This window comes from Fundulus heteroclitus, unplaced genomic scaffold (assembly GCF_011125445.2).
Source record: "Fundulus heteroclitus isolate FHET01 unplaced genomic scaffold, MU-UCD_Fhet_4.1 scaffold_120, whole genome shotgun sequence".
Lineage (NCBI taxonomy): Eukaryota > Metazoa > Chordata > Actinopteri > Cyprinodontiformes > Fundulidae > Fundulus > Fundulus heteroclitus.
Window position 1 is genome coordinate 138,244 of NW_023396532.1, and position 27,899 is coordinate 166,142.

Consider the following 27,899-nt stretch of genomic DNA (forward strand, 5'->3'; position numbering starts at 1 on the left):
ACTGAGTGGCGTCCGAGGAGCAATCTGGAGCTAAGGGTTTAGCTCAGGGACCAATAGTGGCGGTCTGCAGGGATCGCACACGGTACTTATGACCTTCACAGCGCTGCTCTAACCACTAGGCCACCACTCCCCCAAAGCAATTAACCTAACAGTCCTGTTTTTAGACTGTAGAAGGAAGCCGTAATTCCTGGAAAGAACACACGCATGCACAAGAAGAACATGGAAGCTTCTTCCAGAAGGACCCCAGGCTGGGGTTTGATCTGAGGACCTTCTTGCTGAAAGGCAACAGTGCCTTTGATAATAGATCAATAGATTAATGTCCTGCAACAGACTGGCGACCTGTACAGGGTGTACCCCGCCTCTCGCCCGTTGACAGCTGGAGATAGGCACCAGCACCCCTCATGACCCCAACAGGGATAAGCATGTTGGAAAATGGATGGATGGATGGATGGATGGATGGATGGATGGATGGATGCTGAATTAAAACATGTCTTTTGTATATTTGTCCTTTCAGCCTCCGAGGAGTTTCTGACAGTGACAGTGGAGGTCTATAAGGGGGAAGAATCTGTAGTGCTGCCCTGCCAGTACAGCAAAGTAATAGAAGATCTTGTTACAGTGAAATGGGGCCGCTCTGGTCTTAATCCTGATACTGTCCATCAACGGAGAGAAAGAGATGACCTACGTGAACAAAATCAGCTTTTTGAAGGACGAACATCAATGAGACCTGATGCTCTAGTCTCTGGTAACTTCAGTCTCACTCTGAAAGAACCACAACTGTCTGACAGCGGGATCTACATCTGCAGCATCATTGATGAAGAAGAAGAAACTATGCTGCTGGACGTTCAGCTGCATGTCAAAGGTCAGCAACTTCAGTGTAAACACACACCAAGTATATTCATGCCACAATAGCCAATTATTGAATTAAGATGTTATCATAAAACATAGAGAACATCTTTAATCCTATCTGTGAAACAAGGGCCCTGTACACATAAAGATGGGTTTGGCTTCATCCAATAAACTTTTTAAGAAGTTCAGAGGTCCTTCTGTCCAGATGAGGCAAAACCAACAATATTTGAAAACGGCTCCCAGAGTGGGAATGTTTGAAGCTGCCCTCTGCTGCATTTATGTATGGACACCTCTATCTGCATGTCCAGCCAAAAACTCTGGGCTAGGCACCCTATAAATTATCCAGGTGCCTTATGGTCCTCCAAGCCCCCCCCCCCCCCCCCCACCCCCACCCTCCACCCACCATCACACACACATTAAATAACATGAAGGCTGCTTGCACTGATTTTTTATTACATTAATATTTTTATTATTATTATTATTATTATTATTATTATTATTAGTAGTAGTAGTAGTAGTAGTATTGCTGTTTTTCTATTGATTAGCAAATCTTATCACATCACTGCATGAAAAACAGATTTAGAAAGTTTCTCAGGGAACATCTTTCCTGTTCCATGTTTTGTGCTCTCACGTTGTCAGATGTATCTCTGGCAAATGGCGGTCACAACAGTTTAAGCGGTTTAACAGTTATTTTCTCCTGAATACAATGGTTTATGTGGTACCTGGTTGAGTAATTTCAGTCTCTATATTGCTTGTTTGGTCAGAAATGTCTCTAAAAAGTTTGTGAGAGAACATTAGCCGGTGTTAGCCAGCTTGTTGATCTTGACTTCCCCCTTGCACAACCACAGCGAGCTCTCTCATGAACATTTTGGAGATATTTCAGATCAAACTAAGGATATAGAGGCTTGAGTTGCTCAACCAGTCTGTGATAAACAAATTGTGAGACGTTATTGAAGTTATTTATGAACTTCACAGCGAAATATTGACCTCGGAGTCAATATTCAACCAAGAAGTTGTTCAGTGTGAAGCAGCCAATCAGAAATCAGGGTCTCCCTAATCCCGCCCACTGAGTTTCATGGGGGAAGGTGATGGTTTAACAGTCGCGCCACCAGGGGGTGGCCAGGGGTGGCCATGCTCCACACACCCCACCCACCCATGCCATGTCCTGGCCAACCTACTTGCCAGTGTAAATTGTAGTAGCATCAGCTTAGTGTTTAATCCGATTATGCAAAGCCAGCAAGGCAGCCGCTCATCCTGACCTTCTATTGCGCTTTTATTTGTATCTGCCAGTATCTACTTTCCCCTAGTAATTATTATTGTTTTTCAATAAATCTACACGTTATTCCTAATATAATTACACAATAAAAAGGAATTGTTGTTGAACACAAAATCTTAACTGCACTGTTATTGGTCTATCCATATTAGATCATTAGTAACATTAAAAATCAAACAATAAACTAAAAGATGTTAGGAGGCGTTTACTTAAGTCTTCCCGATAGTTTACTACAGGCAGGTTTACTACAACAGTTGAATAAAATCCTGAAATGTATGCATTTTAGTTTCAGTGTGCCACCCCAAGAGTTTAAATGGCCCCATTTGGCCCCACCCTACAAAAGGTTTCTGGTGGCGCCACTGCGGTTTAAATGATTTCATGATGGGTCTGCTGTGCAACATCCTGAAATAAATAGATACAGAGTGAAATAATTAAATGTATATTCCAATAAATTTATTTAAGAAGAATAAAATGAAAGTATTAAATGTAATAATTTAAAAGGCATATTTAAAGATTCAAGATTCAAAGGTTCTTTATTGTCACCACTTCTTATGGAGGTGAAATATCCTTTTGGCCACTCCAGTTCAGAGTACACATGAGGAAGATAAATGGACAAACAAACAAGCAATGAACAAAAGTTACAGTGTATTTAATTTTTTTTCGGTAGCATTCAGAAAATTAAAAAAACAAAAGGATGAAAAAAAGAAAGGATGATTCAAAAAGTTTGTATGAACTTGTTGTCTTTCATGAGTCAGAGATAACAGATAATGAGGTTTTAAGGTGCTTATTGTGCAATGATGATTGAGGCTTCGTTCATAGCAGGCGTGCCCAGAGTGAGGCCCGGGGGGCAATTTGCAGCCCCTGTGCTGATTTTGTGTGGCCCTCCAAATGCATTTCCAGAAACATTTGGCCCACCAGCACATTTTACTTTTAATTGGGGCAAAAATAGTACAGAAAAGTTAAAATGTTACAATTGAATGGCAAGTACAACACAAAAAATGTGTCTTTCAATAATCACACATTTTACATGCTCTTCACAGTAAATACATCTACATCTAACCAATGACTTTTGCTTAAATGCAGATTTTAGTGCAGCTAAATCTGATTGGATGTCATTTATTAAAACTGGCGAAGTACAGATAATCCAGTTTGTTTATTTTAAATTATCATATTCTGTAGAGCAGGCATACCAAAAAACAATCACAGCAATTGTTTGCTTGTTATTTTTTTTTATTGACTTTTTGGCCCTCAAGTGCTTGTGATGTGAACATTTCGGCCCACGAGCCAAACGTTTGGACACCCCTGGTTTACAGCAATGTACATTTAGAGACGATGGTGATTGTAACGTATGAAGGGTTAGTAACAGAGGGGTGATTTTAAAGTGTTGGACTGCAGTCTCCCATCAGGGGGCGATTGCCCTCACAGCTCTTGAGAAGAAGCTGTTTTTAAGATTATTTATTTCTGAAGCGTTTACCTGATGGGTGGGTGGGATCAGTGGAGATGCCTCTGGCACTTCTTTGGACTCTTTCTGGATAAATTAAGTCTAATCCTAATGGCACATTTAAATATTTAATTTTACATTTCAAAATTTAATGGTACATTGTAATTGTTTAATAATGTATTTATAAAATAAATTGTACATTAATGGAACATTAAAAGGTACATGTATTTATTTTATTTTTTCATTTTACATTTCATATTTCATCTCATTTAATAGTACATTTAATGATACATTTAGTGATTTAATGGGACATTTAATGGTGGATTTATTTTATTCTATATTTCATTATTTCATGGATCATTTAGATAATTTATGTGTTTCATGTTAGATTTACATTTATTTATTTCATTATTTATTTATTTTGTCCCCTTTACACACCATAAGTAACACTAACATTGTTTTAGTTTTGAAAATGTTATTTAAAATAACTCCAATTAAAGTGCAATTAACTGTGTCCAACAAATAAAGTGGATGTCAAGCAATGATAACTATATTTCCAACATAGGCCCTGTAGTTGATTCATATATTATTGTGACTATTGGGGTTGCAGTTGAGTTCATTTGGATAACTAAACTAAAATATTTTAAAAAAACTATAATTTTTTGTGCAGATTAGGTGTAGTAGTTTGTGATATTCTGATCACATAGGATGTAAATGCTGTGAACATAGATTTTGTGTAATGTGCCTGTTCCTCTGTTGACCACCAGAGGTCGCACCTTTACTTTGACTTGTGTTCCTGGTTTTTGGAACTTCCTGTCTCCTGATGGATGGCGGGAATGTTGTTAATGTCGTTGATCGAAAGATGAGATATTTTAAGATAAAGTAATTTCCCTCCCATTCGGAGCTACAAGCTGGCAAAGTGGTAAGAAAATATAAATCTAAAGCTTTATTCAATTCTTAACTATGGACTGAATGTATGTAAATTCATAGTTTGTTCTGTTTGCTTGTAGTTCTATGGTAGTCTATGATGCATTTTTGCCACTAGCTGTTCTAGTTATTTAAGTGAATTAATAAATAAACCATCTGTAGCTAAAGAACCAGAGTCCTCGAAAGCTTGAATGGGCGAAATACAGGAGGAAGTTGCTTCTAGTTTATTCATCCTGAAGAGATTTTATAGGAGCTTTAAAAAGATGCTGAACATGGCAGATTTGATTTGTGTTAAACATACTCTCTTTCTAATTCCCCACAGATTATGTGTATCCAGGGAACAAATGTTGACCATGGTTTATATTTCAGTCACTGAAAGCCTTCTCTCCTTTAATATGACATCTTTGTACAATAACAAACTAATCCGGTGATCAATCAGTAAGATTATTGTCTCAGAACAGCTAGAAATGATACGACCAATCCCTGCTGAAGCCATCAGGTCAATAAAAGGCCCGTTTACACTACACGTTTTTAACCGAGCCGAGACCAGTCCGAGCTTGGTAACCGAGATAACTCTTGTGTCTGACGGCTGTTCAAACACCACATTATCTCGGTTCCTTGGTTGCTCCTCGTCCCCTAGTGGCGATCTGCGGTGCTACCGCTCTCTGGGATTGAAGGGGGAAGCAGCAAAACAAAACAGCGCGGCGCCGGTAACATTCAGGATGTTATGCTTGATATTGTGATATTTGGGTGTTTGCGGAGAGTCAGGGGAAGAAGGCAACCATTGGTGAATTTACTTGAGAGAGTCGGCTTTTGGGAAGTGGATGAGACAAACAAACGTCTAATAAGGATTTACAGACGCAGGAAACAACGACAGACACTGAGGTCCATCACGCTGCTAAGAAGAATCATCTCTGGAAACCCTGTGGCACAATGTCTGAAATTTGTCTGAATGGAGTGTGAATTGGGACGTGCAGCCAGACTGCCGGAAAAACCGCAGACAGTCAGCTGACTGTAAGGGGATGACGCGGTCTGCTCATGCGCTCTTTATCAGATAACCGGGCCAAAAAATAAAACCAGGCCGAGACCTGCTCAGGAACTGGTCTGCAGTTAGCGCAGTCCGGTTATGTTTAGCGTGGTACGGTTCAGTCTGCTGACCGTTTACACACAAGAGTTATCTCGGTTACCGAGCTCGGACTGGTCTCGGCTCGGTTAAAAAAGTGTAGTGTAAACGGGCCTAAAGACTCCTCTCCTCCTCTTTACTCTTTGGTTCAGTTGTTGCCATCTGGCAGAAGACATAAAGCACCATTAGCATAAAAAAAATTTAAATATTTTATTTCAGCTGTAACAGTTTTAAACGAGGAAATGCTGAAATAGCTTTTCACTTTTCTTAGACATGAATGGCTTTGTGTGTCTATGTGCAGAGATATTCAATAAATTAGAATATTATTGACTATGATAGACTGGTGACCTGTCCAGGGTGTACCCCGCCTCTCGCCACCCTTCACGACCCCACAAGGGATAGACCTGTTAGAAAATGGATGGATGGATGTTATTGAAAAGTTTTTTTAATTCAGTAACTCTCTTCACAAAGTGAAACATCATATGAATTAATTAGACAAAGACTGATGTTTTCAAGCCTTTATTTACTTTAATTATAATGATTTTCTACTTACAGTTAGTGAAAAAATGACATTTGAATATTTCGACAGACCAAAAAAAAGAAATCTGACTTGTGGGCTTAATGAAAACTATGATTTTAACCTTCTTAAATGTTATATTCAAAGTGTCCTTTTAATCTGAGACAAGCTTCAGAATTTATGGAATATGGTCTATATCTGAATGTTTGGGGTTATGTTCTCTTTATTTTGGCTTTCTTCTGTGTACACTTTAATAATGAACAATAAAGTATCTTACCTTATATTACCTTTCTGTATATTAAAATTTATTTATTTGGCTGTTTCAAAACTCATTTGTGTTCAGCCAACAGTAAGTAAATAACAAGAATTGAGTTCTTGAAATTCAACTATTTGAACAGATGTAGTGCTTTATGTAAATTCCAACTGTATATTTTTCACCATTTAACAGTCACTTTAAGGAATTTCATGAAGTAGGAAAAAAATCAGCAAAATATTTTCCCATATATATTAAAAATGCTCACAATGGTCAGAGACAACTGTAATATAACGTTTAAAAGAAAACTGAGCTTGTGTTAACATAATTCTACAAACTATTAAATTTTTCAGACAAAATAAAATATCATGAATGTCTAAGATCTAACTGGTCTTTATGTTTTCCATAGAAATATTTCCAACCTGGGCCGTAGTTCTACTGGTTCTGCTGGTTCTTCTTGCTGTTTCTGGAGGCCTTTTATTTCACTTCAGACATTATTTATTATCAGGTAAGTTCCTTTTACAGCAGTATCAATGCTGATGTCTAACATGATGAGGTTTTGAGTTTTCCTGGACAGATTGTGAACATTTCAGGCAGCGATGCTTCAGGGTTGCCATGGTTACACAGCCAACATGCTGAGCTTTCAGTGTTCCTGTGGTCAGGAAATGAACCACAATACACTGCTGTGGGTGAATGAGAATACAGATAAAGTAGCATCTCTCCTCCCAGCAACACTTTAAGTTTCACCTGGATCTTTCCAAGCCAAAAAGGATAAGCTGCCTTCCAAAAGTATTCACACTTTCCAAAATGAAATTCAATCAGATTATACAGATTGGGTCAGATTATACAGATTGGTCAAAATAAATTCCTATCTAAGGGAAACCAGTTGATTGCATCAAAGTCCCGACAAGCAGCATTCACTCCTGAAGAAGCGTAGAGCCACAGGGAGAGTCGTCTGCATTGTCCATGGCTTTGCAGCAATCCCTCATACTGAGCAAGCATGAAGCGACAGTGGAAAGAAAAACTCCCCATTAACGGGAAGGAAAACCTCCGGCAGAACCGGGCTCAGTATGAACGGTCATCTGCCTCGACCGACTGGGGTTACAGAAGACAGAGCAGAGACACAACAAGAGTGACAAACAAGCACAGAAGCACACATTGATCTAGTAATCTGTTCTACATTAGATGGTAGTAGCGGGTGAGCCGTCTTCTCTGGATGATGTCACAGTTAACAGAACGCCAGACCAGGTGTACCTACTATGAAGATAAAAGAGAGAGAGCAAAAAGTTAAAAGCTGAAATGACAACAGTCATGCAAAACTGCAGAACAGTAGAAATCAGTAGAGTGAGAAAATTAGACCCTGATGTCCTCCAGCAGCCTAGGCCTATCACAGCACAACTATAGAGATAGCTCAGAGTAACATGAGCCACTCTAACTATAAGCTTTGTCAAAAAGGAAAGTTTTAACATTAGTCTTAAAAATAGATGGGGTGTCTGCCTCACGGACCAAAACTGGGAGTTGGTTCCACAGGAGAGGAGCCTGATAGCTAAAGGATCTGCCTCCCATTCTACTTTTAGAGACTCTAGGAACCACCAGCAGACCTGCAGTCTGAGAGCGAAGTGCTCTGTTAGCAACATACGGGGTAATCAGAGCTCTGATATATGATGGAGCTTGATTATTAAGGGCTTTATACGTTAGAAGAAGAATTTTAAATCAGTTCTACTAAAGATAAATGCATGGATTAGTTTTTCCAGATCCTGCTGAGACATTAGTCCTTTAATCCTAGAAATGTTCTTCAGGTGATAGAAAGCCGACCTTGTAATTGTCTTTAGATGCATTTGGAGGTTCAGGTCTGAGTCCATCACTACATCCAGATTTCCGTCCTGATCTCTGGTCACTAGCTGAAGCAGCTGGTGCTGTGTTCTAACTTGCTATGTTCTCTAACCCAGAATGGACCCTTGGGGAACCCCACATGTGATTTTTGTCATTTTTGATGTAAAGTTACCTACTGATACAAAAAATTCCCTGTCCTTTAAGTAGGATTTAAACCAGTTGAGAGCTGTACCAGAGAGGCCGACCCAGTTCTCCAGGCGTTCTAACAGAATGGAGTGATCAACAGTATCAAATGCTGCACTGAGGTCCAATAGAACCAGCACGGTGGTTCTTCCACATTCTGTATTTATATGGATGTCATTAAACACCTTGATCAGGGCGGTCTCTGTACGGTGGTGAGCACGGAAACCAGACTGGAAAACGTCAAAGCGGCTGGTCGTTGTTAAGATGTTTAATTGTTGAAACACAGCTTTTTCAAAACTCTGCCTGTAGTTCTGGAGTAGTAGTTTGTCTAAATTGTTCTTTTTCAACAGTGGTTTGATAGTTGCTTTTTTCAAGGAACTTGGGGGGGGGGGCTGACAGAAGGGATGTGTTTATTATCTGAGTCAAATCAGACGCTTTCTTAAAGAAAGCTGTGGGTAAAATATCAAGGCAACAGGAGGAGGAACTTAGCTGGTGAACAATTTCCTCTAAGCTTTTGTAGTTTATTTGGCTGAATTGGGACATTTTGTCAAAATAAGTTCTAGTTGGATACAGCTTTGGTTCTGAAGTTGATATGGATGTAGAGACAGATCGTATAATCTTTAGTATTTTCTCAGTAAAGAAATTCTGGAGACCCGATAATTCAGCCAACACAGGAATGAAGGTTTCAAAAGGTTTATTAAAAGGAACTGGTATTGCTGGAACTGGAGCATTCTCAGTGGAGATGTGAAAACACTCAATAAAAGCCACCAACCTTATCAGAATTCAGGATGTTGCGCTGGATCTGATGCAGGGATCCAAAGGCTCCATCTGAGTGATTTGAATCACTGACTGACCTACTTTACAGTGTGCTTGCGGGCCAGAGGCAGGAGGGGAATCCAATAGGTTATACACAGGAGATCAGTAGACTTGGCTGAGGTATCCAATAGGGCTGAGACAAGAGTCAATTCCAGAATCCAGGCAAGCAAATCGGTAACAGGAGGCATAATCCAGGCAGAGGTATGCAGAAAGATGCAGAAGCAGCCAGACTTGGTTGAGAGGAAAGGCAGGAGGTCAATATCCAGAACATAGAAGCCAACTGGAGAACCGACAGGGGCGAGACAGGTCGATATCAGACAGGCAATCAAGGAATGCTGGATGGTTTACTCAGGGTGGCTTTCAAGAATTTGGCAGCTACTCACTGGGAGAGCCTAGAATATTTAGTGCACTTCCCAAGTGTAATGTCTCCACTTAATTTAGGGGTTCTGAACTGTGACACTACTGCCCACTGGGGGGGCATTAGAGGCTGACAGGGGGCGCTGAAGGTAATATTTCCAAAGGGGGACGCTGATATCCTTTTGGTGGGCATTTCATTGAAGGTATAGTTTACACCAAAGATGCACAACAATACCAGTTTAAACTTTTGAGCTATTTAAGAAAAGTTGGTCTGCAATCTTGAAACATGCATGGCACTGCAACACTTTGTTTCTGTCAGCTTGTAGCTCCATGCTGGCTTATGGAGAACGGGATCTTTGAGTATCTGTAAACTTTCACCCACATTGCATTTATCGTGTAAATTCTGGAAAATGAGCGCTATCTTTCATGTTACCTGTGGAAGAATTTCTTGCACTTAAGGGGGTTAAATTTTCTGAGGGGTAAACCTTGGCACATTGTTATCGCAGTGGTTACAAATTTAAAAGTATCCAGCACCCAGACACACATTAAAACATTTTTCAATTAGGGTTGTCAAACGATTAAAAATTTTAATCGTGGTTAATCGCATAATGTCAAAAGTTAACTCAAGATTAATAGCAAATTAATTGCATATTTTATCCTTTTATCCTAGTAAAAACATGCTTGTACAAAAAATATTTTCAAGCACTTTTCAGAATTAGAATGAAAACATCCTGGTGCCAGAAAATGTTAAACTCTGGCCAATAATGGCTAAACCACTAGGCATAACGCCCTGATGTTTACACAATGTGGAAACAAACGTGGAAATAAATACCTGTTTTCATGCCGAAATATTTTTTCACCTCTATATATATAGATAGACGTGGTATTACACATATACATATAAATTAGTACAAATTTAACATTGCAATAAAGTCACGTCACAAGCTTTATTGTTAATTTTTTTCACTCTCTCTCACACATCTAATTCTGAGCTTTAACACCAACAACAAAAATTTCTTTGTATATTTTAGCATGCTGTTTATATCCATATTCATACACAGTTTTTTTAAAGCCTGGAAAAAGGTTTTAAATTTCCAGGTCATTCCAGAGTCCTACACTTTGCTTGCAACGGGGGCAGGAGCTTAATACCCTTGAAAGAGGCTGTTTAGCACAGCTTTATGTGCTGACACTGTAACTCCCGGTACTTCATTTGGCAATGTGATTCAGCATTAGTTTGTCAAATACAGAGACAACTAATTAATAAGCATTAAAGTACGGATTATGGGTTAAGTTTCTGCAATGTTATGAGCATGTAAAAACTCATGTTTAGAACCCATCTATGCTCCATCTGCCTTTACTCCCGTCTGTCAGCTCCCATGTCTAGAGGAGGATGCTCAGCTGGTTATACTCAAAATGTCTGTAGCGCAAGCAGGTCTCTTTATAACTCCTGTTATTGTCACTTATTTTAGAGCCCAAATAAGCAATTTCACTTTCAGAAAAAGGCTTAAAAAAAAACGCAACCCACAACTCATGAAATTTACAAGCAACTAGAAAAAAGAAGCCAAACAATGAATGAAATAAGCGGACTTGGCAACAGTGAGCGCGGGTCGGTTTTCCAACAGTCTCTAGCATTCTTGAAACTAAGGAAAGCACCAAGGGTAAAAGAAACACAGTCCGGATAGCGCTGCGGGTAAAAATTCATTAGAGAACGGTGTGTGTGTTTTGATGCCCGATTAACCTGCGACAAAAAAATTGTCGGTGTTATGGTCTAACAAAGTTAACGCGTTAAAAGTGACAACCCTATTTTCAATACAAGTTGCTTTGTAGACATGTCTGCAATTCAGCTTTGTCAAAGTAAGTAACACAAACTTACAATGAACTCAGCGTCTTATGAACCCTGAGTTAAGCGCGAGCATGAAAGAAGCCTTCATGCATTGATTACGTGTCTGGGTGCAACCCGACGGGCATAAAATTCACGTGGAAGCAAATCAAGATGAAGTATGAAAATACACTTTCATCAGATACGGTCCAGTTATAAGTTATTCTTATGTTTAACCTTAATCAACTAAAGCATTCATTGGCTATAATCAACATTTGCAATAAATGGACGGTCTGAGTGATTAAAATATCTGACATGTTCATTCATCTTTTTGCCAGAATTTGGCTTCAACTGTCCTTCTAAATTGTACAAACAAAAAGGACACAGTATATTTATTTAGGACATGGACAAAAGGTAAGAGTTCAAATGTATAATAATTATTACTTTTAAATATATAAATTATGATTTAAAAAAGTGTAGTAATTGAACTGGTCATAAGCATAATTAATATTTTTAAAAGTAAAAGTTAGGGTCCAGCTTGCAGTATTTTCCTGCATGTCTTCTCTCTCTCAGCCTAAATAAAAGGGGCCACTAGTGCCTCATTGCTGTTAAATATACATTTAAAGATAACACGCCGTCTACAGTTTTTTCATGTAAAATATGTTACAGGTGGTTCTGTAAGCTGGTTTATATTTTTACTGTATTTTTTTACAGAAATATTCTGGTAATCACAGCTGCCAAAGTTTCCCAGTAAAATTATTTTTATTTTGTACCACTTCTGATGTTTATTAAGTTTCTTTGAAAAATAGGAAACTGGATGTTCAACGCCGTTAACACCATCTTGTAAAGGGACAGCTCCAACACCAGAATCACAAGCGTCAACAGCCAACTTAAATGGCCGATGAAAATGAGGCACAGATAAAACAGGAACATTGACGAATAGAGATTTAGTCTACTCAAAAGCAGACTGACACGAGTTAGACCAACAAAAGTTTATTTTCAGGCTGAGCAGATCTGTTATGGAGCAGCAACAGAGTAAAAACTCTTATGAAACCTTCTGTAGTAACCCACCACAGCTGAATAGTGACAGTTCAGCAAGAGTGCGGGGAACAGGAACAGACAGAATAGCCTCCACTTTAGTTTGAGCCGGGAATACCAGACCTCCCTCCACTCTTTTTTCAAAATACGTCGCTTTAACAAATTCACATTTGGACAAATTAATTGTCAGATTCGCCTCACTCAGATACCCAAAAACATTACTCAATATGTCCAATATGCTCCGTCCAGGTGGCAGAACAAACCACCAAATCATCAAGGTAGGCTTTGCAGAAAGGTAAAGCAGACAGAACCACATTCATCAGCTGCTGAAATGTTGCTGGGGCATCATAAATCCTAAAAGCCATCACCGTGCACTGGAGAAAGTCATCAGGAGTGACAAAAGTGGAAATTTCTTGGGCACGTGCCGTCAGGGACATCTGCCAAAACCCCTTCAGCAGATCCAACTGGGTCACAAAGTTTGTAGCCCCAACATGATCTACACAATCCTCCATACGATGCAGTGGATAACAATCTGCTTTAGTCACCCCACTGATGTTCCTAAAATCTGTACAAAAACAGTCTTTAACATTTGCACTAGTTGTTAGGAGACATGGCAAACTCCAGACACTATTATTTTCAACAGCAATACTCCAATGTACTCCACCCGTTTCCTCTGATGGCAGCCTGTTTCTGGGTTTACTCTGTAAGGATGTTATGCCAGCCTCACCTTATATTAATCATAGACTATATTTATATTTTAAGTTGAAGTAAAGGTGGTATTATTTAAGCAAAGGAATGTGCCATAACCTTAACGGTGTATATGAATGGAAAATTAAAGCTGGAAGTCTCAAAATTTGATACAGAATACATGTTTGCTTTCATTTTGTGTAGTTCTTTTATTAATCTTGTAGGTCTTAGACTATGGAACCCCATTAAATTATAACTGAGTGCAACAGTAACATTCCTGACAGCGACATACATTTGCCCCTGAAATATTTTCTGCATCTATTACGTTATTAAAAAGCTGCTGTTGGCATAAAAACAAAGAGCAGCACAAAGAAATTGTTCAGAACTGAGAGTTAAATGACAGAGGCAGAAAAATGTTAATGTTTCAAAATGTATTAGTCCAGAAATCATGATCTGATCAGCCTCTACTGACAGAGATTTCTGTGGAGTATTTGCGCTCCAGCAATCAGGCTACTCCAGATAAGGACACACCTTTTCCGGGTAAAAAGGAAGAATAACCTTGGTACAGAGCAGAGTTGTTTCACGGAGTACCTTGTCATCATAAATTGACTCAGGGTAACGGCTTTTGAGCTTTCTGAAACAGAAAAGCCAGGGTATGCAGGAATTTACCACAGAAATCACGCTGAACATCCACTAACCCATCTTTCTGAAACAGGCCTGCTTTCTGTGCAGCTGATCTTTTGTGTTTTTCTCAGTCTACAAGGTGGAGGTGGATTCAGGAGTGGAGTCTGTTCTGCTGCCCTTTAAGACTGCAGTCCGTCTGCCTGAAGAAGTCACAGTAATGTGGAGAAACAACAGTGACTGGATGGTCCACAGTTATCGCTGTGAAGACGGTCAACAACACTGGCAGTATGAAGACAGAACAAATATGAAGATAAATTTGAAATCTGGAGACTTCAGTCTGACCCTGAAGAACCCCACAGACAGAGACTCAGGAATCTACACCTGCACCGTCTCCCACAGATGGTCAGGAAAAATCCTGGCTAAGAAACAAGTGCTGCTCAATGTTGAAGGTCAGTATTATAAATAGGATCACATTTTATTCATGATGATATCTTTAAAAAAAACTGCAGGAGAGGGTGTTTATTCTGAGTCATTAATATGAAGGTTAGATTGAGGATAAATGTTTCAGAAATACAATCTTTATTGTTTTTTCTTAAAGTCATGAGAAATATGAACGTTGAATAGAAAACACACCATTACAGCTCTGTGTGTCAGACTGTGAGACAAAATAAATCAATCTGATTGTCAGAAATCAATTCATTAACTTACAAAGTCTTTGGGGGGAGAGCCCTTATATTTAATAGACCACATTTAATAGTTTTATTTTTTGGTTCAAGGTGAGCCATAGCAATTTTTATTAATTTTTTATGATTTTTTCCTTTTAGATCTGTTTTTGATCTTTTCAGTTTTGGCTGTGGGAAAGACACCGTCTCAATAGGATAATGGATGGGTAACAGTACAGAAGCTGCAGAGAGGTGTGTTAAACTACGGCTCTGCTTCCTGGTCTGGACCCTGGGTTGTCAGCATTTAGGAGAACTAATAAATCCGGCCAGATTCCTAGAAAGAAGAGCTGCACCCTCCAAAGTAGGATGGATGCTGTCTCTCCTGATCAGACCAGGTTTTCCCCAGAAAGTTCTCCAGTTATCAATATAGCCCGCGTCGTTTTCAGGACACCACCTAGACAACCAGCGGTTGAATGATGACATGCGGCTAAACATGTCATCACTGGTCAGATCAGGCAGGGGACCAGAGAAAATTACGGAGTCCGACATTGCTTTAGCAAACTCACACACCGAAGCAACACCAACTTTGGTGACCTCCGATGAGCGTGACTGGGTGTCATTACCGCCGGCGTGAATAACAATCTTACTGTTCTGCCCTTTAATATTCCTGTTAAAGGGCAATCTACTGGGTTTCCTTAGAGAGGAAACTTTTTGATCAATCTGCTTGATTTGATTGAATTTGACTTTGAAAAGAGCCTTGAGATGATATGTATCATGAATTGGCGCTATATAAATAAAATTTAATAAAGGAAAATAAATGAAATTTAATTGTATATATATATATATATGAATAAGTAAAAACAAAATGTATCTATACATTATAAATGCCTAAGTTTGTTATAGAATAATGTTAAGTAAGGGGATCTAATCAAATTTGAAACATTGCATTTTAAAATCATACATAAATATATTTAATTAGCTTTTGTTTCCTTTTACTATAACACATCATGAAATAAAGTCTAACATGGGATTGGTTAACCGCCACAGCAGCTCAGCTCCAGACTCAACCAGGCGAGTAGGTTGATGAAGTGAGTTTAATAAAAGGACAAAAATTTAGTTGTCCTTTTTAAGTCTTTTCTTCTGTGTGTCGTTTAAAGGAGGTTTTGATCCCATTCCTGCTCTGTCAGCATCCATTCTACAAACTCATGGTCATAAAATCCTGAGTTACTCCTTGTGACTGAGGTGGTTCTCTCCTGGAGTTTTACTGAGGCTCCATTACTGTGAACATCAACATGATAATTTCTCCTGCTGTCTGTGCAGCTGATCTTTTGTGTTTTTCTCAGTCTACAAGGTGGAGGTGGATTCAGGAGTGGAGTCTGTTCTGCTGCCCTTTAAGACCACACTCAGTCTGTCTGAAGAAGTCACAGTAACATGGAGAAACAACAGTGGCAGGATGGTCCACAGTAATCGCTCTGAAGATGGTCAACAACACTGGCAGTATGAAGACAGAACAGAGATGAAGTCTGGAGACTTCAGTCTGACCCTGAAGAACCCCACAGTCAGAGACTCAGGAACCTACAGCTGCACCATCTGCAGTAGACAGTCAGGAACAATCCTGGCTAAGAAACAAGTGCTGCTCAATGTTGAAGGTCAGTACTATAAATATAGATCACATTTTATTCATTATATGTTTAGTAAAACTAAAAGAGATGGTGTTGATTTTGAATTATTAATATTAAGGTTAGATCAAGTACAAATGTTACAGAAATATAATATTTTTTATAGCCTCACAGCCATGAGAAATATGAACATTGAATAGAAAACACACAATTACAGCCCTGTGGGTGAGACTCTAGGAATGACTTAAAGCTGATTTAACCTCATCCCAATTTATTTAAGGTTAACTTTGTTTCTACAACATAAACATCTTCACTGAACTTTAAAATCATTTACTAATTTTTATGGTTTTCAACCATTTTTATTTGTTCTTTCACATCTATGTGTTCACTGTTCTTTAGTTTATTTAATATTTATTTTATCTTAGGCATTTTAGTTAGGTTTCACTTTAATCTGAATTAATTTCTGTTAGTAAATTAACTCATAATTTGAAGAGAAGTTGTCACTAATATATTCCATGTGTGCAGTGTTGTTTGAAGATGCCAGAGCTCCACCGTTCCTTCATTAATTGTTCAAATATCATCACAAACTTGGAGAGATATTCACAGGACAAACTGATGGTGTTTTGATAGCCTGACATGGTCATACTCAATTCTAGTCAGAATTTGAGTCTGATACTGCTCCATAGAGCTGTGATTATGGGGCGTGTTTCGAACGAACCAGGAAAAAAAATTCCTCTGCACTCAATTGGATAGACCTACAACCAATAAGAGCAACGGAGTGTGTGACGTATGTTAAGCAACGCATAGTTGTTGTCAACGGAACTCAACTGTTAGCTTAGCATAAGAAGATGAGCGTTAATGATTTTTGCCGGTGTTGCAAAAATAATGTAAGGATTCAAGGAGTCCTTCAACACACGAACCTGTCGATATCTTCTAGAACAGACCTAATAGCAGAATATACACACCTCAACTCTCCAGCGGCAGCAATCGTTGTTGTAAACGAATTCAACCCAAGCGCGCTTTGGTGACATGGTTGATTACGTTACTGTTGATCATCTGTCCATCATCGTATAAAGCCCGCCCTGACAATTTGATTGGCCCGCCAGATATTGGGCGAGCATACTCGCGCTACTATTGAGCAATGCCAGACCGAACTTCCCGACCAAAAACGTTGTGGGCGGGACTAAGTTTGGAATGGCACCCAGGCTAGTGTTTTGATTGAATATTTAAAAAAATTAATTCAATTAACAGCCCAACGCACTTATAATTTCATCTTGAATGTGTAATGGACCCAACAATTCAGCCGAAACATAGGAGTCGTTTTAAAGGTTTTATTAATATAAAAGGTGTTAAACGGCAGGGAACTAGCTGGAACGTAATCAGGAGCAATCAACTCAGTGGGAGATGGAAACCATTGAATAAAAGCCTCCAAACTTCTCAAAAGCTGAGAGGTTGTTCTGGATCTGATCCGTGGGTCTCAGGTCTCCACTTGCTCGATGCTTCTGTAGTCAAGCTCTGCCAGAAGGTTCTGCTTTAAGCAGCTGGTAGCCAGGACTGAAGCCAGAGAGAAATCTGAAATACATTGTTTGGTTAAACACAGTGGGTCAGAGGTGGGCAGAAGTACCAGAGGGCTTCCAGAAGTCATACACAGGCAGAGGTAACCAGTGGGCAAGGCAGTCAGGCTAAGCCAGGTGACGGTCAGGAGGTCTGGTGTTCATGATCAGAGAACAACAGGAGAGACTGACAGAGGAGAGGCAAAGCAGGCAGAAATCCACAGAACTAACTGGGTCAGGCAGAGGAAGGCAAACAAGGACCACTGGATGGTCTACACACACTGATGGCTTTCAATAATCTGGCAGCAACATACAGGGAGAGGCAGGTATATTTCAGGAGGATCACAGGTAAAACCATCTCCCTATAATCAGCAGCAGGTGTTGCTGTCAGCGTTAACAAGAGGAGCAGAGAAACCAGAGAAAGAGCCATGGACAACCATGGAGATGAAAGGACTGATAGATTACAGAATGTCAGACTTTTATAATTTATCTCTCTAGGATAATGTTGAAGTCATTCAGCCAGCCGTTGTATGTTGATGAAGAGTGAGTTTAATAAAAATACAAACTCTGAGAGTTATCCTGAGTTTCTGACTGTCCTGCTGAACATTTCTGCATCTCCTCTAACCTCTAAACACAAATCCATCCCATCATTACAGGCTGATGACAGGAAGTCACTGAAAACATTTCTCTGCATTTGACTCATCAGTCGAGTGTTTTTCTCTCCTGTCAAGTAGGAGGCAGCAGTGATGTGGTTCATCATCTGTTGGTTAAAAAGTAAAACATATTTACCATATTGACAAATGTAAGTCTTTTCTTCTGTGTGTCGTTTAAAGGAGGTTTTGATCCCATTCCTGCTCTGTCAGCATCCATTCTACAAACTCCTGGTCATTAAATCCTGAGTTACTCCTTGTGACTGAGGTGGTTCTCTCCTGGAGTTTTACTGAGGCTCCATTACTGTGAACATCAACATGATAATTTCTCCTGCTGTCTGTGCAGCTGATCTTTTGTGTTTTTCTCAGTCTACAAGGTGGAGGTGGATTCAGGAGTGGAGTCTGTTCTGCTGCCCTTTAAGACTACAGTCAGTCTGACTGAAGAAGTCACAGTAACGTGGAGAAACAACAGTGGCAGGATGGTCCACAGTAATCGCTCTGAAGACGATCAACAACACTGGCAGTATGAAGACAGAACAGAGATGAAGTCTGGAGACTTCAGTCTGACCCTGAAGAACCCCACAGTCAGAGACTCAGGAACCTACAGCTGCACCGTCTGCAGCAGACAGTCAGGAATAATCCTGGCTAAGAAACAAGTGCTGCTCAGTGTTAAAGGTCAGTATTATAAATATAGGTCACATTCATGGTAATATATTTAACAATAAGTGAATTGCTCATTGCATTTGCACATGTGCAGGTCTTTCAAGTTCAAACATTTAGCTACCAAACAAACTTTGCCGTCAGTGTGTTTTGTGTAGAGCGCAGGTAGCAGACGTGAACATAAGGCTCACAGGCGTTGGTTTTTGATAATCCAGAAATCACATTGGTGATTGACTTGCACTTTGATGGTCACCATTAACAAGACCAACCAAACTGGACCCATAATAACAAGAAGACTTTCTCTTCCACCCTTTCCTGCCCACACATCCTTTTTTTCAGCTAACACATGCACAGTGGGTTACATGCAAATTAACAATCTCCCCGCTTTGTTCAAAGAGCACAAAACAGATTAGAACAAATTGTAACAACTTTTCAAGTTAACATTATAGGAACAGTAAACTAGTGTCCCTTCTTTTTCTTAGTCTTTCCAGTTGCCATTCACCTTCACCAAAGGCTCTCAGGAGTCCAGGTGCAGATGTCCCCACTTTTGTTAAGCAGTTAGCAAGTCGCTCTTTTGTAGATGTCCATATTATTTCTTTAATTCCCTGAGTTAATCGTTGTTTGGTGATGCTGATCTCTAGCCAAAGCCTTTTTTAGTTACAGAGAGTGGTTGTCCATTACACAGATGATAGGCAGGATGTGCCTTCACCAGTGGTGAGCTCTGAATAGTGTAGCCAGAGAATCAGCACTATCAATCCCATCTGCAAGTGCTAAAGTCTCTCCAGGAGCTCTAGCTTGGCTCTTAGCCATGAGCGCCACGGTGCAGCAGATAAATGTTCGTCTGCTCTCAGAGCTGCTCAGAGTAGCGGCGCGTATGTTCCCTTTACAGGTGGATGGACAGACTGATCAGCAGAGGCTACACGCTGCAGTTCCTGTCTCACCCCCCAGAGGTGCAGAGGTTCTAGTGTCTCCAGAGCAGAGCGCTGCGCTTCTGTCAGAACTGCAGGAACTCCTGGATAAAGACGTCATTTCCAGGGTTCCCCACAGGGAGGAAAATACGGGGTTCTACTCCCGTTAATTCCTGGTCCTGAAAAGAACGGGAGGAATGAGACCCATCCTCGATCTATCCCTGGTCAACAAGACCATCGTGGAGAGACGGTTCCACATGCTGACAATCAGACAGCTGCTGGAGAACGTTCACCAGAACCACTGGTTCACCTCCATAGATCTGAAGGACACCTACTTCCATGTTCCCTTCATCCTGAAACACAGGAAGCATCTGCGCTTCTCCTTCCAGGGGATTCCCTATCAGTACAATCGTCTGCTGTTCAGTTCCTCTCTGGTTCTACGCACGTTCTCCAGATGCTTGGAAACGGCGCTGCAGCCGCTGGGCTCTGCAGGAGTGAGGATCCTCTTTTATCTGGACGACCTGCTTTTGTTAGCTCGGTCCAGAGAGGAAGCGGCGGTGCAGACCAGAGCTCTGGCCACAACCTGACAGAACTGGGCTTCTCCATAAACTGGTAAAAAGTTCTGTTCTCCTGTCCCAGATGCTAGTTTATCTGGGGGTGGAGCTAAACTCTCACAGCCCAGAGCAGACACGCTGTCAGCGCTGCTCCGCACAGTGACAGCTCTGTCCGTCATGCTGGGGATGATGTCAGCGGCCCACCTGGTGGTTCTGCTGGTTCTGCTTCATATGAGGCGCCTGCAGAGATGGTTCACCCGCCTGCACATAGACCCTGTTCACCAGAAGAGGCGGATGATTGCAGTCCCTCCGTCAGTGGGATCCCACCTGACCCACTGGGAAAACCCGCCCACTCTGTCAGAGGGAGTTCCCCTCAGCAGACCTACGTCACACGTCCCGGTGTTCACAGACGCTGTCAGGCTGGGGGGGGACGTGTCTGTCCCTGGTAGTAGGAGAGAAGTGGCCAGACCACACGTCTCTCCACATAAAGGTGCTGCAGCTCCTCACGGTGTTGAAGGTGACTCAGCATTTTGCTCCTCTGCTGCGGGGTCAGCAGGTTCTGATCCACACCGACAACAGGGTCACAGCGGCTTACTTAAACCAACAAGGCGGCAGGGCTCAGCTTAGCTGCTGAACATCATCAGATGGCTGCTGTGCTGGAAACGCACCAACCTGCTCTCCATCAGAGGAGTTTACATCCCCACTGTCCTGAACAGAGGAGCAGACATCATGTCCAGAGGAGGTCCTCGTCACGGAGACTGGACCCTCCATCACGACCTGATCTCTCAGATCTGCAGCAGGTTCTGCAGGCCAGCAGTGGACCTGTTCTCCCCACCAGAGAACCCACAGTGTCAGCTGTGGTTCTCCCTGAGTCTGAAGGAGGATCCTCCTCTAGGAGTGGACGCCTTCACTCCTCTGTGGCCACAGACGCTCCTTTACGTCTTCCCTCTGGTTCCACTGATAATGCGGCTCATGGACCGGGTTGGCGGCAAACAGCTTCCAGTAATTCTCACAGCCCCAGAGCACACAGGAGCTCCATGGTTCCCCAACCTGCAGTTGCTGCTGTCAGGCTGTCAGCAGCAGCTGCCGTGGAGGAAGGATGAGCTCCTCCAGGCAGGAGGAGCGATTAGGAGCTACCAGGAAATAGGCCAGCATCTCTGCATCTTCCTCTACAACAGAGCTATATGCGTCAGAATGGAAAGCTTTTGAGAGCTGGTGTGTGGAGAAAGGCGTGGTTCCATTTCATGTCCTCTAGCCCTCAGCACAATTAAGACTTATGCTGCAGCTTTTTCCTCTTGTCATGAGGGTTTTGGTGACAGAACAGTCTTTAACCATCCTCTGACAAAGCGCTTCCTGAGAGGTGTTCGCAGACACAGACCTGTGTCATGTCCTCTGGTTACTCAGTGGGATTTAGCGCTGGTCCTGGTTCTGGTTAAAGCACCGTTTGAGCCCTTAGATCAGGCTCCAGTGAAACTCCTGTCATTGAAAGCAGCTCTGCTGTTATCTCTGACATCTGCAAAGAGAGAGAGTGATCTGTCCGCCCTCTCTGCTGCTCCTTCCTGTCTCAGCGTACAGGGGGACGGCAGCTCAGCTCTGCTGCTTCCTAATCCTGCTTTCACACCCAAGAGCATCACAAGCTCTTTCAGGTCTAGGGTGATAACTCTGAATGGCTTCTATCCTCCTCCTCACAGCTCTGAGGAGGAAGTCACGTACCATCTCCTCTGTCCACGTCTGCACTGCGCCGCACAGAGTGCCTGTTGCTGCATTACAGAGACAACTCTGCAGGACAGCCTTTGTCTGCACAGTGCCTCTCACACTGGCTGTGTGAGGCTATTTCTCAGGCTGATGTTTCCTCTGGGTTGGAGCCTCCAGAGAAGCTCAGAGCTCGCTCCACCAGAGGGATCTCCTCCTCCACAGTGCTGCATGGAGGAATGACAGTGGAGGACATCTGCACAGCAGCTTCCTGGTCATCTCTGTGCTCATTTATCAGGTTTTACCTGAACAATGTCTCAGCTTTCTCCATGACTCATTCTGTTCTCAGAGTTCTGACAGAATGATCATTACGCTCACCTGGACAACCTCCTCCCACCTGGAGTGGGAAGGTTTATTCTGTTGATGACTTCTGCTGTTTTGTGTTGATCTTCAGTTATTCTCTCTGTGACCAGAGATCATGAAGACAGAAATGTGCAGCATGGTTATGTTGTAGCATTATGGTTCAGCTGCTAATTGTTTCCTTTCGGTTCTCAGTGGTTGTTCTTCTGCTCTGTTAAATGCTAGACAGTTAGTTTGTAACTTGTCCTCTTCATCATCAGCAGCAGGTTTGGTCTCTACCTCTGCCCAGACCAGAGTTTCTCCTCTTTGTTGTGGTGCACCACAAAAGAGAGGATGACAACTTAATGACTGAAGATTGTTACCTCTGTGAGCCTCTGGCCTGTTCTACCCATTGTTACTGTTACAGTTTATAACCTTCGTCTTCACTGTTCACAGACTCAGGTCTGTCATTCAGCCTCCGTCCTGAACAAAGAGGTTTCTCCTCTCGGTGGTTCAGCTGCACTGGAGGCTGAGGTGAAGCTCCTTGTGAGAACAGGTGGTTTAGGCTTGTGGTTCTGTTGGACCTAGTGAGGCATGGACCTCATCCTGCTTCACCTTTAATCTACTAGCGAGAGTCTTAAAGGGTGAAGCCAATATAAAACAGAACGTTGGTTACATACTGTAACCCCAGATTCTATGAATAAAGGCGTAGCTCTTTAAGTTCTGGGCCTCACTGGTTCCTGAATGGCTGAAGAAAAATCTGACCGTTATTTATTCTGACTGGAGTGAGGCCCACACAGCAGGTGGGCTTGGACTAAAGTTTTCAGTAATAACCCCACTAACGAGAGCCTTAAAGGGCGACGCCTATATTCATATTATCTGAGGTTTCTGTACGTTACCAACATTTCCTAAGTATGCACACCCACCTGCAAATACATTGTTCGTTTTCCAGTTGTTCTCTTCAGCTTGTGATAAAATATCATCTTCCACCACTAGTATTTGATCTCCATTGTTGTTGTTAGTGTGTGATTTATCATTTTCAGATGGTGAGACTTAAAGGTTGGTATATTGTCCCATATCAACTGATCCTGTGGATCCAGCCTCTTCCTCTGGCCCATTGCACTCTAAGTTATACCAGTTTCTGTTTCGCTATTCCTGCTCAGCTTGTTGTTTTTCCAGTATACAGATGCTGGTCATATAATTAGAATATTATAAAAAAGTAGATTTTTTCAGTAATTTTATTCAAGAAGTGAAACTTCCATATTATGTTCATTCATTACACACAGACTGAAATATTTCAAGTGTGTGTTTCTTTTAATTTTGATGATTATAAATGACAACTAATGAAAACCCCAAATTCAGTATCTCAGAAAATTAGAATATTGGGAAAAGGTCCAGTAGAAACCTGGTGCCACAATCTAATCAGCTAATTAACTCTAAACACCCGAAAGTTTTCTCAGTCTAGTTCTGTAGTTCTGTTCACAGAGCTCTGTGTCCAGAACATTTATAAAGAGGCGGAGGGAAGAAAAAAGTACAAGCAGCAAGTATAACTGCACCCTGGAGCTCTTCATGCTCCCTGCTGCTAACCAACTTTATGGAGATGTCCTGCACACAGGGCCATAGCTACCAGTACCTGGTTTAAGGACCCTGGTGTCCATGTTCTTAATTTGCCAGCAAACTCACCTGACCTTAACCCCATAGAAAATCTCTGAGGTATTGTGAAGAGGAACATGTGATCCCATTCCTGCTCTGTCAGCATCCATTCTACAAACTCCTGGTCATAAAATCCTGAGTTCCTCCTTGTGACTGAGGTGGTTCTCCTGGAGTTTTACTGAGGCTCCATTACTGTGAACATCAACATGATCATTTCTCCTGCTGTCTGTGCAGCTGATCTTTGTGTTTTTCTCAGTCTACAAGGTGGAGGTGGATTCAGGAGTGGAGTCTGTTCTGCTGCCCTTTAAGACTACAGTCAGTCTGACTGAAGAAGTCACAGTAACGTGGAGAAACAACAGTGGTAGGGTGGTCCACAGTAATCGCTCTGAAGACGATCAACAACACTGGCAGTATGAAGACAGAACAGAGATGAAGTCTGGAGACTTCAGTCTGACCCTGAAGAACCCCACAGTCAGAGACTCAGGAACCTACAGCTGCACCGTCTGCAGCAGACAGTCAGGAACAATCCTGGCTAAGAAACAAGTGCTGCTCAATGTTGATGGTCAGTATTATAAATATAGGTCACATTTTATTCATTATATGTTTAGTAAAACTAGAAGATATAGTGTTTATTCTGAATCTTTAATGTGAAGGTTTGCTCGAGGATAAATGTTACAGAAGTATAATATTTATTCTATTACCTCACAGCCATGAGAAATATAAACATTGAATAGAAAACACACCTCATCTCAATTTATTTAAGGTTAACTTTAGTTCATTTTTAGTTGTCCTTTCACATCTTTGTGTTCACTGTTATTTAGTTTATTTAATATACATTTTTCTTAGTAGTTTTAGTTAGGTTTCACTGGTCTGGCTAAGGAGTTGTTGATTGAAATATTTTAAAGGTGAATTAATTTCTGTTAGTAAATTAACTCATAATTTGAAGAGAAGTTGTCATTAATTTATTCCATGTTTGCAGAATTGTTTGAGGATGCCAGACCTCCATTTTTCTTTCATTATTTGTCCAAATATCATTGCAAACTGATGGTGTTTTGATTAAATATTTTAAAAATTAAATTCCTTTAAATGCACAACAAACTTATAATATCATCTTGAATGTCTAATAGACCCAATAATTCAGCTGAAACACATGAGTAGGTTTAAAGTTTTTATTAATATAAAAGGTGTTAAACGTCAGGAAACTAGTTGGATCGTACTCAGGAACCACTGAAACAGAGAGATTAAGGTTAGAGGCTGTAATCAACTCAGTGGAAGATGGAAACCATTGAATAAAAGCCTCCAACCTTCTCAGAAGCTGAGAGGTTGTTCTGGATCTGATACAGTGTGATACAGTCTTGGGTCAAACACAGTGGGTCAGAGTCAGGCAGAAGTACCAGAGAGCTTGGCAGACTTGGTCAGAAGACAGGATGGGGGTTTGATTTCCAGAAGTCATACACAGGCAGAGGTAACCAGTGGGCAAGGCAGTCAGGCTAAGCCAGGTGACGGTCAGGAGGTCTGGTGTTCAGGATCAGAGAACAACAGGAGAGACTGACAGAGGAGAGGCAAAGCAGGCAGAAATCCACAGAACTAACTGGGTCAGGCAGAGGAAGGCAAACAAGGACCACTGGATGGTCTACACACACTGATGGCTTTCAATAATCTGGCAGCAACATACAGGGAGAGGCAGGTATATTTCAGGAGGATCACAGGTAAAACCATCTCCCTATAATCAGCAGCAGGTGTTTGTGTCAGCGTTAACAAGAGGAGAAAAGAAACCAGAGAAAGAGCCGAGACACAGGATAGATAAAATCAACCATGAGATGAAAGGACAGATAGATTATAGAATGTCAGACTTTTATAATTTATCTCTCTAGGATAATGTTGAAGTCGTCTAACCAGGTGTTTTAGGTTAATGAAGAGTGAGTTTAATTAAAGGACAAACTCTGAGAGTTATCCTGAGTTTCTGACTGTCCTGCTGAACATTTCTGCTTCTCCTCTAACCTCTAAACACAAATCCATCCCATAATTACAGGCTGATGACATGAAGTCACTGAAAACATTTCTCTGCATTTGACTCATCAGTCGACTGTTTTTCTCTCCTGTCAAGTAGGAGGGAGCAGTGATGTGGTTCATCATTTACTGGTTAAAAAGTAGAAAAAGATATTTAGCGTTTTCTCTTTATGGATAAACATGTTGATGAACGTGAGTCTTTTCCTCTGTGAGTCGTTTAAAGGAGGTTTTGATCACATTCCTGCTCTGTCAGCATCCATTCTACAAACTCCTGGTCATAAAATCCTGAGTTCCTCCTTGTGACTGAGGTGGTTCTCTCCTGGAGTTTTACTGAGGCTCCATTACTGTGAACATCAACATGATCATTTCTCCTGCTGTCTGTGCAGCTGATCTTTTGTGTTTTTCTCAGTCTACAAGGTGGAGGTGGATTCAGGAGTGGAGTCTGTTCTGCTGCCCTTTAAGACTACACTCAGTCTGACTGAAGATAAAGTCACAGTAACGTGGAGAAACAACAGTGGAAGGGTGGTTGACGGTTATGACTGGTGGTATAAAAACCTTCAACAACACAAGCAGTATGAAGGCAGAACAGAGATGAAGATGAATTATAAATCTGGAGACTTCAGTCTGAGTCTGAAGAACCCCACAGACAGAGACTCAGGAACCTACAGCTGCACCGTCTATGATGACAAGTCAGGAAAACTCCTGGCTAAGAAACAAGTGCTGCTCAAGGTCAAAGGTCAGTACTGTAAATATAGGTCACATTTTATTCATGATAATATCATTAATAAAACTAGAGAAGATGGTGTTTATTCTGCATAATTAATATGAAGGTTAGATTGAGGATAAATGTTACAGAAATATAATCTTTATTCTAAAGAAACTGATGTAATAAAGAATAGAAACATGATTAATTATTGATGCTATGAAACAAAAGATATTTCCTGGGTTTTATATAAAATCATTAATTACTCAGGAGTACCAGTATCCATCCTTTCCTCCATACCCAGTTCTCCATTCAGGATGGCCTGGAGGGGCTGGTGTCTATAACCATTGGGTGAGAGGTGGGCTACAGTTTGGACAGGTCACCAGTCCATCAGGACAGGAGGACAAGGATAATCTGTGGAAAAATAGAGATTAAATTACTGAACCTGAATGTTTTAGTTTAGATTTTCAATTGCAGGGTTGATTTAAAACCACAAACAAGTTTGTGGTTTTAATTCAGTGGTAATTTTTTACTCTAAGGAGTGTTTCAGACTCTAACCTTCTTCTCTTTCCAACCAGGTGAAGCTGACTCTCTGATCATGGCCATAGACTTTGGTTCAGGATACAGTGGCTACGCCTTCAATCTAAAACCCAGAGAGGAAGGAGGTGAGACCCAGTTAAAGAGATGGGGTAAAGAACTTGGACTGGACTCCCCAAAGACTCCAACCTGCATCCTGTTTGATGAACATAAACAATTCCTGGAGTTTGGTTATAAAGCTAAAACAGCGTACAGCAACATGAGACGAGAAGAAGCTGAGAAATATTCTTTCTTTGAAGACTTCAAGAGGGAAATCCTGGACATGGTAAGTAACATTAAAGATCTGCAGCCAGAGCTTCTTCTGCCTTGGATCCTGCTGTGTCCTCTATGTCCAGACCTGTCTTCTCATTTAGAAACTGTGTCACTTTCTGAATTATCTGAGAGTTTAAAGCTGAACTCTGACCCTTCACAGATTTCCTCCTACAGTCAGGAAAACAGGTTTTAACTCTCTGGGTCACAATAAAACAAATTAAATTAACACTTATTTCATTTCAGGGTCTATTCTAACCGTTTCTGAACTTTTAGTTTTTGTACAATGGTTTTTATTTATTTTATCTTAACA

The 27,899-nt window shown here is 41.1% G+C and overlaps 1 protein-coding gene across 1 annotated transcript; it reads left to right on the forward strand.

The window, feature by feature from the left end:
- The first annotated feature begins 560 nt into the window (after window positions 1–560).
- LOC118558289 (muscle M-line assembly protein unc-89-like) lies at window positions 561–27,782 on the forward strand. Its single transcript, XM_036128798.1, has 7 exons — window positions 561–859; window positions 13,869–14,186; window positions 15,743–16,048; window positions 18,591–18,896; window positions 24,284–24,589; window positions 26,447–26,773; window positions 27,319–27,782. Exons 1-7 carry the CDS (start codon window positions 718–720, stop codon window positions 27,780–27,782), a joined length of 2,169 nt encoding a protein of 722 aa, XP_035984691.1. The 5' UTR covers window positions 561–717.
- Window positions 27,783–27,899: the final 117 nt, after the last annotated feature.